A 16,238-nucleotide genomic window follows, 5' to 3' on the forward strand; every position below is an offset into this window, starting at 1 on the left:
AATAGCTACCATCATACATATACATCGGAGCTATCTAATTGATGAAAAATAGATATGTGAACAGGCAATTCCGCGATTGACCATAAGTAACCTACTTTTGTGTTCAGATATTTATGGGCACCTAAACAGATTCGATTGCGACTATACAAAATTTAATTAAAACATTATTATTAAAAAAACGGGTTAAGAGAAGACAAGTTAAGATAAAAGATAAGAGAATAGTACAAGATAAGAGGAGAAGACATTGCGGATCAACAGAATAAAAAGTAACTAGAATGGTTTAATACTGAATACATCTAAGTAACTATAACTGCTCAACAAAACTTTAACTTTTCTATCAAAGTAGATTATGAATTATGATGACAGTTTCAAAAACTTTTTTTTTAAATAAAGTAAGTTCCTACTGTTTCATACAAACCTTATAACAACACCAGCTGTAACATAGAGTATAGTTATGTGCACTTTACGTATGGTAGGTAGAGTCGTCATCATGCAGATATTTTGGAGCGGCCAAGATGATCAAAAATATCGAAACGTGAACTCTAACACCGTAATAATAGAGTGCATGTTCATGTTGTTTATTTTTGACCACCTTGGCCGCTCCGAAATATCTGTTGGCGACTGTACCTACTAAAATGTATTGTATTTTGTACACTTTAGTATCCATCGATTTATTCCAAACTTTATGATGATCAATTTGATTGGATTGTTATGCTCTATGTTTTACGTTCATTCCCCATTAATCTAATTTATTTAATTGCCTATAATTCAGTTGTAAACGTGACAAATAGCACTATAAACATGGTTGGACATTTATTGAGTTGTAGTGTGGAACACTATAAATATTCCAAGTACTAAACATTACCACCTACTACTAGCGTGGAGAAACCCGGAGTTGATAGAAGCGTCAATAAGTGTGCTATACGAGTATGACTTCGGATCTAAGACCCCGCATTTTGTTTACACAAGCTTTGCACTTCTTGTAATTATTGACGTCACTTATAAAAGTAAGGTTACCCAATGGATTATGGAGTGCCACTACGTTATGTAAGATTTCAAACTACAAATTATCTTCCTCTTATTATCCTCCTGGATCCTGGAGGGCTGAAACTGGTATTTCTTGCAAAAAATCGAATTAATAGATGTCCTGTAATGCGGGAAAATGAAAATGAGTAAAGCCACTGTTACACATGCTCGTTAGTAGCACGAGAGCATGCTACTATCGAGCAAATGCTACCTATAAGCATGTGTGAACAGGACATGCTACTATCGAGCATGCTTTTTAATGGCATGCTCTCTAATAGCAGGCTCCTCCTATTAGAGAGCATGCTAGTTGATGCGGGGGTGGAAGGGAGAAAGGTAATAAGCAAGTGTGAACGCGTTTGCTGCATGCTAGTATTGGTAGTGCCACGAGAGTTGCAAGCAAAAAAGTTACTAAAAGTGAATTTGTTATAAATTAATTAATTTACTACCGTTGAATTTGCGAAAAGCCGTAACGGCCATAGGGTTGCAGCCATAGGCCGTGGATATTGAGATTTTTGGCCTGAAAGCCGTAGAACACCTGCCGTGGTAACACTGACATTGAACTGACAGGAGCATACTATCAAAAGGCATGTTTGTTTTGAGAATGCTTATTTAGGAGCATACTCAAAACCAGCATGCTTATTGCTGGCTAATGTAAACAGTCCGTAAGCATGCTCATTAGTAGATAGATAGATAAATAGATAGATAAAAAACTTTATTTCCACAACACATACACGGCATAGTAGCATGCTCATAAGCATGCCTATAAGCATGCTAGTAACGAGCATGTGTAACAATAGCTTAATGTTTATTTTCCTAAGTTGACAGTTTCGTTCGGAAACGTTCTATGCGTGTTAACTTGTTAAGCGGTTTCACATTTGCCTGTAGCTTTTTGAAATGTTATGTCCTCAAGTGAGGACCGCGGATCAAGGAAACTACTTATACTTTTCATCTCAAAATTATTTATCGAGTAGGTAGTGCTCGTAGCAGGGAAATAGTTATGATATGTTTACATAAATTCCGAAGAATCCATGACACAGAATAATTAGCTCCATTCATTTTTATTTCATCTCATTAATTAAGATTCTGAAACGTGCTCAAGTATTTATTCAGTGTAAGTAGGTACTTAAAATCTTAACGTCAAACTTTACTTCGCGATCGTAAGAAAATCGTAACAGAATCGTAATTGCGTATAATTCCATCCCCTTGCACGTAAAAGGGAAATATAGCCAATTCCTTGCCGAATCAAGCATCTGCTTTTGAAACATTGGCAGTCGTCAAGCAAAATAATTATCTTTTCTTTCCGTCCCCCAATCATTAAAAGCGATGAGGCGAAGATCTTAACGAAAATCGATGCCTAGCTCCCCTCGAGTGAAATGTCGTCAGTCAGTGCACCTGTGCCTTCCCCCGTTTGGAATTTACTCCCAAAACGGTTCATAAATAATTTTCAAGTTATGATTAAACGTAGGTATTTGGTTAGAGCATGTGCAGAAGCTTATTGGCCTACATTACTTAATTACTTCTTACAGTAAGCTCATGAACTATAAAAATTAAGCAAAAGAATTAATGGTTATTAAAATTGAACTTTTTATCAAGAAAATATGTCGCTAAGAAATCTTTGTTTTGATTTAACACGCTTAGTCGCTTAGTTTCAATTGATATAATTATAAATCGAATTTTACAAACTTCTGACTGTGGTAGAGTCGATCTAAAATGTGGCAGGTGTATGTAAATCGAATAACAATTCAATAAAAAAGTATAGTCAAAATCGAAACTTTTTTAAGGAGATTTTATACTTTTATGTCCTGGAAATATTTTTTACGTCATTATTTATTACGTGCTAAACAACTTTAAGTACCTCACTATACATGTTTGAAGCGTAGGTACCTAGTCTATTCAATTTCCTTTAAGTTCTGGCTTAACGTGTTCGCCTCATGACATTAAACAAAAATGTAAGGGCCGAGCGGAACCTTCATGACTCATAATCATAACGCGGTGTAAAGTTACGCGTCACGCGACGTCGACTTTATTTGTTTTACCCCTCAATTCGTGTAATTGCGTAATGAACATAAAAGAGAATTACTGCGACGATCCTATTCCACGATAGTTTGTCAAGTTGCCGTAATACAGGGAATAAAGTTAGCTTTTTCGTAAGTATGTCTCTTATGGCACTGAATTAGAGCCAAGGATTATTTAATTCAATATTTGTTGATATGAGTACTGGCCAGATCTAAATATTACAACCGTAAAGTTAGGCTTACGTTTCAATATTCAATAGTTCTCAATGCTTCGATGGGAGAGACAAAAATGTATTATTAAGTACTATTTAAAAAGTCGGCAAAGCATCAATGACATGACTCCCACGGACTCCGTTTACAAATACTAGTTGGTATGCTATCAAAAGAATTACCTCTGCTTGCAACCCTGTGTTATTTTGACCTATGATGAAAGGGCCTTGAATGTTTAATAAGTATAATCTTACGAGTAAAAGATACATTTGGCAAAGGATAGTAGATAAGCTTAAAGGTGACGTGACATCTCTTCATATAAAGTTACAAATCCATTCTTAGACCTTTGTTATCTTTTGTGAGCCATAATATGTTGTATCAAGTCCAAGTTTTATATTTAGTAAGCAGGGAAGTCATATAAGTATTTTGATTTAAAACATTGAACAATGGAAAAAATTGTGATAAAAAATTTAGTCGACTTCAGAAAACCATAAAAATCGGTGCCTCAGCACGAGCCAGCAGGAGTGAACCTATAGTCATATACCTCAGCTACATACTACGTATCTATTGGGCTTCTATCACTCCTGCTGGATCGTACTGAGGTACCTACCGACTTCGAAGTGGTAGAAAAAAATTGACATGGTTTTTTGGAGTCTGTTAACATTTGGCTATTGATGTACCTACTTGCATTGTCGTCCAAATTTAGTAGATATCCGTACCAAATTTCAAGTTAATCCAATCGCTAGAAGTGGACGAAATTTTACTTGTAACATTAATGGACTCACACACATACGTTACTAATACGGCAAATTAAATAAAAGCTTATAATGACAATACCAACGCCTGCATAAAAAGTCTAGCAATTCGCAAAAAAGGACGTTATATTTTTAATTAACGCTATTAAGGTCCAGTCGCGTTTTAAAACGTCTCTCATCACAATAAATCATATCTTTGGTGTAGCGTGGTGCAATTTAAAATGATTAACCGCGAGTGGGCCGATACCAATTCTGTTAAAAGTTTAAAACTACTCGACACGGAATTCTTGCCGCGGTGCCATTACGTTAACGAGTGACGTACAACGGACAAAAAAGGAAAGGGCGTTCTCCTTGTTTTAATAGCTTTTATCCAGCGCCTTTACTGCTAAGTTTATTATTACACTCACTATAACATGTTTTTAAATTGTCATGCGACCCAGTACGCGATGTGTCCCGGTTTGAAGTAGTCCCGGTGTGCCGGCCAAAAATAGTTCAACTTTATTATTTTACTAGCTTTTGCCCGCGGCTTCGCCCGCGTGGAATTCGTTAATCGCGCGCTGTTCCCTCGGGAATTGTGCATTTTTCTGGGATAAAAAGTAGCCTATGTCACTCTCTGGGCCTAATCTATCTCTATGCGAAAAATCACGTCGATCCGTCGCTCCGTTTCGACGTGAAAAACGGACAAACATACAAACACACACTTTCGCATTTATAATATTAGTATTATTATTATTATTTTATGATAGAGACGTTCGCGCACGCATTCACCATCTATTTCTACCCTCGTCTTACACCGTGTGATAAAAAGAATTGGTGAAAACGATTGCGATTTCAATTGAGTAAGATAATAATAAGGCCTCTGAACTGGATTTGAATGAGAATATAAAAAGTACGACTTACTTTTAAAATTGTCGCAAAATTTGCCTATAAACGCTAGAACATCGAAAAAGTACGAATATTTACGGAGGAGTAGTGCCGAGGTAGGGATGAAGAAAATTGTCAAAAAAAATGTGTCGATTTCGACATTATAATAAAATGCACAATATTTTAGACTACCGCAGTCATTACGAATTTTATAAATTAAATTCGGGTTTTGTTCCGCGTACCTTGATTTTTTGTGACGTATTACGAAATTAATAAGGTTCAGTTTCCAACTCAATGCAAGTGGTCGCTAAATCGCCTCTACCTTATTAAACGTTAATGTACAAGATAGTGAGCAATACAGGCTGTATCAATTCAAAGCGATTTTTTCCAGGCAACCTATATATTGATGACTTTAAGTAGGAATATACATGAAAGGATAAGTCATATAAAAAATCATATTATTATGTACAAGCTTTTTATTAATTTTATCGTGTATAGGTACTTATTTATTTGTTTGTTTCAGATCTTGCAAGGTAAAATTGATCCACATCTACGAGTATATTCGGATTGACTTGAAATTTAGTATACATATACATACATATATAGATTTGTTAAAAACGCAAGTACAGTCTGGCAAAAATGAAAAACTATAAATTATTTTTTTAACAAAAACTTCTTGATCTACCCATATTAACAGCAAACCTTGATAGTTTAGACTTGATTAAAATGGTCAACATAGTCAAACAATCCGTCAAACCACATCAAAAGGCGAAGCCAGTCTTGTTTAAGCCTAATTGAAATGTCAGCACTCCATGAAACGGTTGAGTGCGGTTTCTGGTACAAATAATTGAATACAACTATTAAGCCTTTACGACTCGGTCGTAAAGGCGTCCGAGCCGCGTACGTAAACCTGATTGATGGTCGCACTACTTAACGATTTGGTCAACCCGAATAAGCCGTGTTTTTCAATTCGTTTACACAAATCAACGTGAAATTGACAGGTGTTTGTTATCACCGTAATAATGAAATGAAACAGCTACTGCGTGACTACAAACTAGAACTGTTGTTTATATTGTTACCAAATAAATAGATAATATAATAATGATAACGCATCGTGTTATTTTACGTGTTATTATTCATATAGGTCAATTAGTAGATAGTACTTAGTTAATTTCATTAAAAAAAAGGGTTACAAAATCACTAATAATGTAGTTAGTTGGATGTCTGGAATTATACATAGGCTACTTTTTAACGCGATATTCCTTAAAATTGGGATAAAATCCCAATATCTCAACCGGTAATTTAAGTGATGTGAAATTTGGCACGAGTGATGTATGAACTCAAAAGCAGACCACGATCTAATTTTTCGAAATTCCCACGAGAATTTTTGCAAAATTTTGGAATTCATTTCAAATGCCAGAGACTTATCCTCATCACTTTTTTGAGAATTGTACGGATGTTTTGCCGAATCCTGGAATTTTAATTCAAATATCCGAGACATTCTCGCATTTGTGAATATTTCTATGGGATTTGTTAAGAACTGCCACGGGATATTTTGCAAAATCTCGGAGTTGTAATTCAAATGCCGGACACTTTTCTACTTTGACACGTGCCTAGGTTGGAACGTACGAATCGGGACGTCTTCACTTTCTGCACTACTTAACTGGTTTTGACTCGAAAACAATAAAAAAACTTTTGGTACTTACCTAATTCTAGTATAAGAAACCAATAAGTCAAGCTTAAATGTAGATTACTCCCCATGGTGAATAAACTACTGTTTTAAGTAGGTACAACAAACATCACTTTAACTAAATAATAATTATGTCTCCTATTGGGCACAGCCGCAGTTGTTTCAGCACCCCATCTATAGGTGAATTAGTTAATCATTAAAATATACTAATGGTTTCGAAGGTTGTAAAGTTAAGCTTGTTTGTTTAACTGTCAAAAATGGCATGTTAGCCTCCAATTAGTCTAGTCTGCTAGTTATAGGCATGTAGCGACGAGACGAGTCAATCAGAGTCCATTAGTAAACGTACGGCTAGTATGGGAGGGAAATTATTGATTCGCGCCTAATTTCCGTTTGATTGGCGACCGGGGTCTGCGGGCGGAGGGCGTGACGTGGTCGGCCAGGTGACTTTGATCACGGCACTTGACTATCCGTAGTTTATTAGTAATAAACCGGTAAAAGTTACGCCAGCTAGAGATTGTTAACTTGCAGCTCTAAACCAACTGGAGAAGACGAGATGACTGTCAAAAGTACAGTCGAGGAAACTGAATCGCGTGCCGGGGAGACCATTGCATAATCAATTACGCTATAAGATAAGATAAGATAATTGATTCATTAATTTGCAGTACAAGGTAACAAGAGATTACAAATATTTTACAAAAAGTCTATGTAACACATCGACGACTGTACCTAATCTAAAATGGCGAAAATGAGTTATGAATGCAGTTATATTCAGTTTTTTTTTTCTATTTCGTATGGTATAGGTTACGTCTTATTTGTTTTAAAAACATGCCCCTTACGCCCATAAAAAAAAAGGGTACTTGGACTCAATTTGAAATAAATATAATGTATCTACACTTTTTTTTAAACTTGATTTGCCACTTTATGTCACTCTCAATCTCATTCCAAGTTTAATTTGGTTAAATACTGCGATTTTATTTATTAATGTTAAAAGCCTGTATTACACTGTAGCACTGGGGACCATTTTTGAAAGCACACCATTCGAAAATGATTTGATTGTTGTTTTGTAGCCATTATAAACACAGATTTTAGAATTGTATTTCTACATGTAGGTACGATCGCACCCCTGGTATTATAATCATAAAGTCAGTGGTACCTTATCTGGTAGCTGAACAAGGCTCTATACTTTCTTTGGCTAATTCGTATGAAATAACTTACCACTTAGTGAACTAGGAGTCTACACAATAGTCTTTTGAGTTTTGACAGCTCATTATAAATAGGTAGGCTGTACTACAGCAATTGATTGTTAAAAAGCGAATATCGTATGATGTATGTAATTGTGTCCATGATGCTTAAAGTTAGTTAGTAATAACGTCGTTTGTGTATAAACGTGATTAAAAAATGTAACTATCCGGAATCATTTCGCTGCTCTGCGCCGTGATGACGCCTCCGGATGGTTTAATACTCTAAGTTAATAACTATTAAAAGCATGACCGACGCCTATCAGGTAGGATATAAAGATTAAAGAGCAACAAAGTGATCAATGTTCTTGAATCATTATGATTATGGGGCGCCTCTTAATATAATACCTATAATATCAATCGTGCCGCAACGCCGCCAAGTCATGTCATGAAACTACGAGTAAACAATTTTAAGTCTATGTCAAAGACAAATGTCTTCTTCTAGAAACTTAGGTAAATATCCCCGTAAAGGCATTTAGGGGTGTTTTTAAAAAAGTTATATTTTCTTTCAAAATATTTTTTTTTTCATACAAATTTTATGACTCAGTTTTGTGACGCCCATACCGAGTGTATGAAAAAAGCGTCACAAAACTGATGTTTTTGTTTGGGAAATTATTTTGAACTATAGGAATCCTTTGTGTTCTTGATTACGAGTGAAAAGCATATTTTTGCTAAAATAAAAGGCGACTGAGGATATAGGTTAAGGTATGCCGTAGGCGACAGGCCAGCAACCTATCACTATTGTACCGTTTTTGTCAAACTTAAAACCTAAAAATTGCTAAAAGTGGCTCCGAAGCGGTAACGTTTCGTGTGCTCTGCCTACCCCATTTAGGAATACAGGCGTGATGTTTGTGTGTGTATGTGTGTGTGTGTGTGTGAGGACCATTTATTGATAAATTTTATTTAATAGATATGTGATGCCGTCCCCTTTCATTCAGACAAAACAAACAGAGACGGCGTCACATTTATCACTCACGTAAAATTTATCAATGAGTGGTGAAATGCCTTAAGGAATGCCAAGACACAGTTAAAGCGATGTCATTAAAATAGGTAATTTTTTTGTGATATGAATAAGTGAACAAATATTTTTTTCACACCTCTCCTTCAGAAAAGTAACTTTTCCTCCCTGACGAGAGGGAGCAAAGTGCAACTTTTCTGTTCAAGGCTTTTCTAAGTGTTTTATTGCAAATGCCATTTTTTGAACTTGATAATTGTATAGCCACGCCATTTTCTATGCCGGTTGTTCTTTAATAATATTTAGTTTTTTTTTCCAGTTTCTTAATGCTCGGTGTGAAGTTGTATGAGCCACTCGGGAGCAAAATTACTTCCATCTTCGGCGTTAACACTTGAATCCCTCATTACGCTCAGGATTCTATTGTAGAATCCTTCGCTACATTCTGGATTCAATGTACGCCCTCGCCGTAAATACACCATTTTGCTCCATTGTGACACAAATAAGTATTTTCGCTCTACCTCTCGGTACCAGCCTATTATTTCAATTGCAGACACAATATTTAGTACCTACGTCAAATATACTCGTAATTATGTATACCTACCCTACCCACACAGTTCAAACAACCTAAAGAGAGAACACAAAAACATGATTTGTTTAAACATCATTACATACAGTAAACATCACCTACAGATGTACCTATCCATGGCGTATCATAGCTGCCAAGGTGAGTGTTAAAAAATATAAGCACACAAAGCGACTTGACACCAATCATATTCGAATATTTTTGAGCAACTTAATACATAGCATTTTACGTTTGCTTTGCTAACATTTAAAACGTATTTTTGTTTTAATATAAAAAGCGTTGATGTATTCCAATTCAAATTCAACAAAGGCAACTAGCTCACGACTGTTTTAATGACTGTAAGTAATTCAGAAAGAAATAAAGAAACTACTAAAACTACATAAAATTGCATGCTCTCAACTTCTAGGAATTAAACTGGTTCGGCATTAAAAGGAAATCACAACGCTACGAGGCAAGGTAGTTATTAATTAAAAGAAAATAACGAACGGAAAAGGATTGTAGAACATAAAACCATGAAAAATTGTCTAGAAGACTAGATAAATTTTGTATAAAATTCTCTTTGCTGGCGATATTATATAAGAAATATAAGAATTTAGTAGGAAATAACATATAACACTCATGACAGGAGTTTCCTTTAGCCTATTTACGCGCTACATTTTTCTGCTACCTACTTTCCATTACTTCTAGTAAGTTACTTACTGGTAAAAAACGTAAGCCCCTCTTGCATGTACATTATTTAGTAATAACATGTCCGAATAGATAAGTTGACGTTCCAAATTAGAAAAAATACTTCATTCCATGTCCATTCTGAGCACAACTAGCACATGCAAGAGGGACTTTACATTCGTTTTTTTACTTTTTTATGTATACATAAAGCACACGTCCACACTTGTATTAAATTTGTTAAGTTCCTGCGAAACATTCCACAGATGTGAAACATTTCCCGTGAATGTGAAACTGAACATGGTAATTTTTCTTGTCATAGTTTTTGATAGAAGACAAAGTGCGTGTCACCATCTCCTGTCATATAATGTCTCCTGCTTTGTCGGAAATACGCAGAACCATAACACCATAAGCAAGTTGTATATAAGGTGTTAGGTAATTAAATAGGTAACTGAAAACCTGAAAGTAGTTTTTTTAGTATCGAGAGGACCGATAACAGTAGGTACTAGACTTTAAATCTTTCATTTTTCAATCTTTTACTGTGCCCAGTCTATTAATGTCTCCTGCTTTGTCGGAAATACGCTAGAACCTCACCATAAGCAAGTTGTATACTAAGGTGTATAGGTAATTAAATAGGTAACTCTAAAACAACTGAAAGTGAGTTTTTTTAGTATCGAGAGGACCGAATAACGAGTAGGGTACTAGCGTCTTCCGTCTAAATCTTTCATTTATTCATATTCTTTCTAACAAGCTGTCTGCCAGACCGATCTCAATTAAGTTTACTGTAAGAGTTTACAAATGCAATGCCAATTAAATCTCTCAGCCAAGTTTTATTTGGTAATTTAATGCTGGCCGTTTTCCTGTCAGTTTTAATTTTCTTCTAAAAACGGCGAAGCCACTAAAAAAAAAACACAAATTACGAGAGTAAAATGAGAAATCAAGTAGAATTACTAACTTGGAAAACACACTAATATTTTTTGAAGTAATTATGGTATTTGTAAGTATATATGCATTAAAATAACTTAAAATAAAAAAGCTGTTGGAGTGTTAGAGGTTATTAGTTTTCATTTTTTAACACCTTGTATAGTAACTTCGTGCAACTCACGCTTAGATTTTCGTACGTCCCAGTGGAAAAACGGAATCTTTTTGGGATCACTCGTGTTTCAGGTCATCTATCCATATCAACAAAGTAATTTTAACAGACTTCAAAAAGAAGGAGGTTCTCAATTCGTCTGTATGTTTCTGCAAATCTACTGGACCAATAATGTAAAAATTCGGGATAAAGCTAAAATTTTAAAAAATGGAATGGTTTTTTTTACTTATACATCAACACTACCTATGACTACATTACTTAAACAGAAAAATCTAGATCACAAACAAATTATATAAGACAGATGAATAAAAACATGATTGTTAATATAAATAGCGTCTAGATAGGTCCGTCTAGTAAGACAGCTCCAGTATCCAGTTGGCGACTGGACTTAGAAAGACCCAAAAAGTTAGGTACATTACAAATTAAGTTTATGGCTCGAATTCTAAAGCTTCACCCTACTACTACTTTTACTTTGCGTTACTTTTAATTCCACCAAGGTCCTCTCCAGTTGAATAGTCTACAATTTAGCTAAAGCTATCGCCTAACTTTCGAACGGAACATTAGGTAGGTACTTTGCGTGTGGTCGTAATTTTAAAAATATATTTTAATAGAAATTAAGAAATAAGCCAATAATTTACAATGTCGTTACATTAAAAAAATTAAAATAACAAAAAATATATATAATTACTCAATTAAGTGATACTTATTAAAAATAAATCTAGGACGAGCCTCCCGGCACTATTCATGTTTCATGTATAAATTAGGTAATCCTTACTAACATTATAAATGCGAAAGTTACTCTGTCTGTCTGTCTGTTTGTTAATCTTCCCACGCAAATCACTGAACAGATTTAGATAAAAATTGTATGAAAATAGCTTGAGACCCTGGGAAAGATAGTTTTTATCCAGGAAAATTTGCAAAGTTCCCGCGAGATAGCGATAACCGAATTGTTTGCAGCGTACTGCATCAATATCGGTTTATGCGTTTGAGAGCTACGATGCCATAGATAGACAGACATTGGCGTCAAACTTATAATGTCCCTCTTTTTGCGTCGGAGGTTAAAAACTAGCCCTATTGTAAAACAGTGGGGCAACGGCCAAAGGGAGGTTTATTCTAGCATGTGATAGTTGAACCACACGTCTGGTACCTACATAGTTATTGGTACTGGCCAGGTTGCATGGTAGTCCATCGTTAGTTTGGCAAAGGTTACTGAAGCGAGCAAAGGTCAAGCGTATAAAGCAACGGCAACGTACAATCGTTTCGCGAATTTATTAATAAGAAAGTATGCAGGTAAAGGGGACTTTTACGACGTTGTAAAGAAAAGTGTTTATACCTCTGGACGAATGACCGGTCAGTGGCTATTAGTTGTTATTACTAGCTTGCCACTTTTTAATTGGATTGCTTTAGTATTTTACGCTTAATTGGCAAGCTAATTTTATGTAAATAGATAGATGATGACATCTAGTACACAATATTACTAACCTTCTATTGATTAATCGCTTTGAAGTTCTAGTAAAAGATAAAATAGCTTAATGAGGTAAACGCCTCTCGAAGATAATGTTTACTTTATATCAGATATTGGCGATCAAACTGCTAAATATTAAGTTACAGAAACATTTCTAATCCAGTAACCTTATCTCAACCCAAAAATAAAAACACACCCATGTATTACAAGCAAACAAATGTGAATCAATAAAGTGTTATCTCGATACACTATCACCGATATCGTGTGCAAGAGCCAATCTTCCTTTAAAAATATGTTACTTCATTTCCACGGCGATGCGAGCGCGATACTATCTACATACAAAAGACAAGAGAAAAAATATTTTTAAAAACAATGAAGCCTATTCACTTTTATCAACGCATCGTCGCCCCGGGGTGAGTCCTGAAAAGGAACCGTGAATAGGCTCCCTCCGGCAACACCGGCAGGCTATCAGTTCAGTGAATGGCTATTAACCACCTCGGGGCGACGATAACTCTGAAAGGGCTCGCATTATGGGCTCTGTTTGCCCTCACTCATTACCTCCTCGTCCTGTTGGTAAGTCATCGGCGGCGCGACGTCCCGCGTCTCATTCACGGGATAACCGGCACTCGATTCACTCACTGCACTGTCGAACACGGCCAGTCCCAAGTTCTCCGCACTGACCAGGGCCGGGGGCGCTTCGCCCTCGTACTCGACCACGTTGACCGAGCTGTTACCGTCATGGAACCGCCACGGCAGTTCGGTTCCGCTCTGCCGCGCCCGACGCCTCTTATGCCTGACTTTATGCCTCGTGAACCTTCCCACTTCACCACCGTACTCCTCCTCGAGCATGGCGTTGTAAAGGGAGTCCAAGTTAACTTTTGACTTGTGGTGTATCGGGGTGGTGGTGGGAGCGTCGGTGGGCACAGGGTCGCGGCTTAGACCCTCGGCGTCCCAGAGCTGTATTCGGAGTATGTTGTCGTGGGAGGGTAGATGGGCGCACGCGGTCGCGAGCGCGATCGCAGCGAGTGCTAGCGCGAGCGGCGCGGAGCCAACCATCCCTGCCGGCGAGCGCGAGCCTACTGACTCTACGCGCGGTCGCCGCCGCTTTCCCGCGCTTTCCCGACCGCTACGCGCTACGAACCACACTGCCCGATATCAACTAGCTGCACTTGTCGCTTATCAAATGCGTAGCGCGTATCGATACCTTGCAATATCTTATCGAACAATGAGTGTTATCTCACACTTACTCGGACATAACGAGTAACGAGGTAAACAAGGTTAACAGATAATGCAAAAATAAAACGCTATTTGAACTAAATAAATTCTATTCCGATAAAATATAACACAGGTTGTGACAACTATAAAATAAACGATTTGTACTGCAATTTTTAAACTTATCAAAATTAGTAACTATGTAAGTTTAACTGAGAGCACTATTGCATAGAAAATGGTTGAGTTTTTTAACAATTTAACAACAAAGTACATATTTCACAATCTTAGTATTAATTATACACGTAGGCGTATATAGAGGGGGGCCAGGGGGGCCGTGCCCACCCCAGTATGGTCTAGTGCCCACTCCAGGATGTTGGTTGGGCTACCGACTCGAAATTCTACAATACTGATATCTTGACACAAAAATCCAGGCTAGGCGCCCCTTAAAAAATAACCCTAGATACGCCAATGGTTATACAATACTACCTTTTGTACATATGGTTTAAGACGCTAATAGAAGCAACTGGTACGTTATCAGAAATTCAAAAGTAATGCCCTGCGTTAAACTTAACACGCATGGACCGGTAGGCCTAAAATATTCTTCACTCTATCATGGCGAAGGGCACTTATCTGAATTAAGGATAAAAACTTGCCTTGTCTAGGAATAATAAATTTATACTCAATATAATTACTGAGCAATACAACCGAAATGTCAATGCCACGACACAGTGCCCATAAATATCGAATATCTTATGTAGTTGTAGGGGTGAAATTGTCTAACAGTACATGAATCATGTTTTATCGCGTCACATCACATCTCGCATATCAATGCACCTAAGACTTATGAATCACTTATAAATGGTTTTGTTTTACAGTCATACAATCTTACTACGAAATTTTTATTTTATTTAGGCCGTCTGCTTTCGGGTGACGTATTTCTTATTCTGTAACTTTATGGGGAAAACCAAATAGCCCATACCTATGACCGGAATCCCCTCTAATTTAGCTTTATATTACATCTTTCTACCATTTCTCGAGTGCGTCTTGTTTGTGTTTACACGTGTGCGTGTGCTGTCAATATACAAAGCACGCACACATAGCTCCTTCATGTTGGAATTTGTTTGTTCCTTACAAACGTATAAATAAATAATACTATTATAAACATTCGAATCATGACGTTTCGCATCAATAAGGTGAACTCACGTATCTACTCCGGTCATAAGTGTCAGAAAAACTGATGAATGAATCACATTCGATATGTAACGTAAATAAATCATAACTAATTAACATTTGATTAATTTATAATTCTCCTAAAGTTTTGTAACAACAATTTCAAAACATTGCATTAACTGGTTATAGTAAAAATAACAAATTAATTATTAAGTAATTAACAACCATATTTTAACACATCCAGAGTTCGAGTTACCGCTTCACGTTACTTATTATAATAGTAAGGTGGTAAAATCATATTTGTACAATCTTTATTTAACTCAAATTTTGGCAAGGAAGTATCACTGGTTTTATTTAACTTGTCAACATTGAAACTTAACTTAATCTTAATAAAGATTGGCATGGCGTTCATATTTTATAATGGTATATTTTATTTTGCACGCCGTTTTACGTTGCGTTAAAATGTCAATTTAACGGAAATAAAAATGTCAATTTTACCAATAACTGTTTTTATTTTAGGACATTTCAGCCCAACTCACTAAATTTAGTTCTGCGGAGTTGTCGGGCATTATCTTTATTAAATGTATTTTGTATACTTTGACGGAGTCATTTCGCGTTTGAGCTTTTGAATGTAATTGATTTTGATTTCAAAGAATTTGACCAAAATCAAAATTGTATCATAACATAACGATTTTCTAACTAATCCATTAAAAGCTTGAAAAAATAAACAGAGATTTAAACTTGCCCTCCCTTTTATAACATTTAAGGCTTCAATGTTTTAATTAAAAAAGGACGGGTAAAATTTGGCAATTAGTTAAATTACGATGCCAATCACAAATTAATATAGTTATTAAACCCTTATTTTAGAAATGAGCTTATTTTTTGAGCCAAATTATAATTTGTAGAATAATAACTTATTAACTATTTGGAACTATATGAAAAATATATGGATTGAAGTATAAAAATATGTATTTGAAAGACTGAATTATAAATCGAGGCAAAGTATGATGATCCACGCAAATCGGAATTATACATTTAGATATGATAAAATACAACGAATATTAAATTTTCGTAAAAACTTTTTATACCTATACAATGAATAATGATACATGTCGCTATATTTCAACATTAAGTTTACAAAGAAAAGCAATATAATTAATGTAATTGCTATATTGATACATGATACATAATTAATTATTCGTGCACTAGCAAAGTTTTTGATGATAATAATTAGATTAAATATCACATTATTACATAAGTTTAGCCCAGCCAGGTACATATAGATATGAAATGCGATAC

At 35.8% G+C, this 16,238-nt stretch overlaps 1 protein-coding gene across 1 annotated transcript in view; it reads right to left on the minus strand.

Moving 5' to 3' along the window:
• LOC141436843 (G-protein coupled receptor Mth2-like) overlaps positions 1-13,703 on the minus strand; it is a 77,768-nt gene extending 64,065 nt beyond the window's left edge. The window contains exon 1 of the mRNA XM_074099921.1: positions 13,116-13,703. Within this exon, the coding sequence (XP_073956022.1) occupies positions 13,116-13,613 (498 nt within the window). The 5' untranslated portion in view covers positions 13,614-13,703. The remainder of the gene's footprint in view (positions 1-13,115) is intronic.
• Positions 13,704-16,238: the final 2,535 nt, after the last annotated feature.

The sequence above is a fragment of the Choristoneura fumiferana genome, chromosome 17 (genome assembly GCF_025370935.1).
Source record: "Choristoneura fumiferana chromosome 17, NRCan_CFum_1, whole genome shotgun sequence".
In the NCBI taxonomy this organism is placed as follows: Eukaryota; Metazoa; Arthropoda; class Insecta; order Lepidoptera; family Tortricidae; genus Choristoneura; species Choristoneura fumiferana.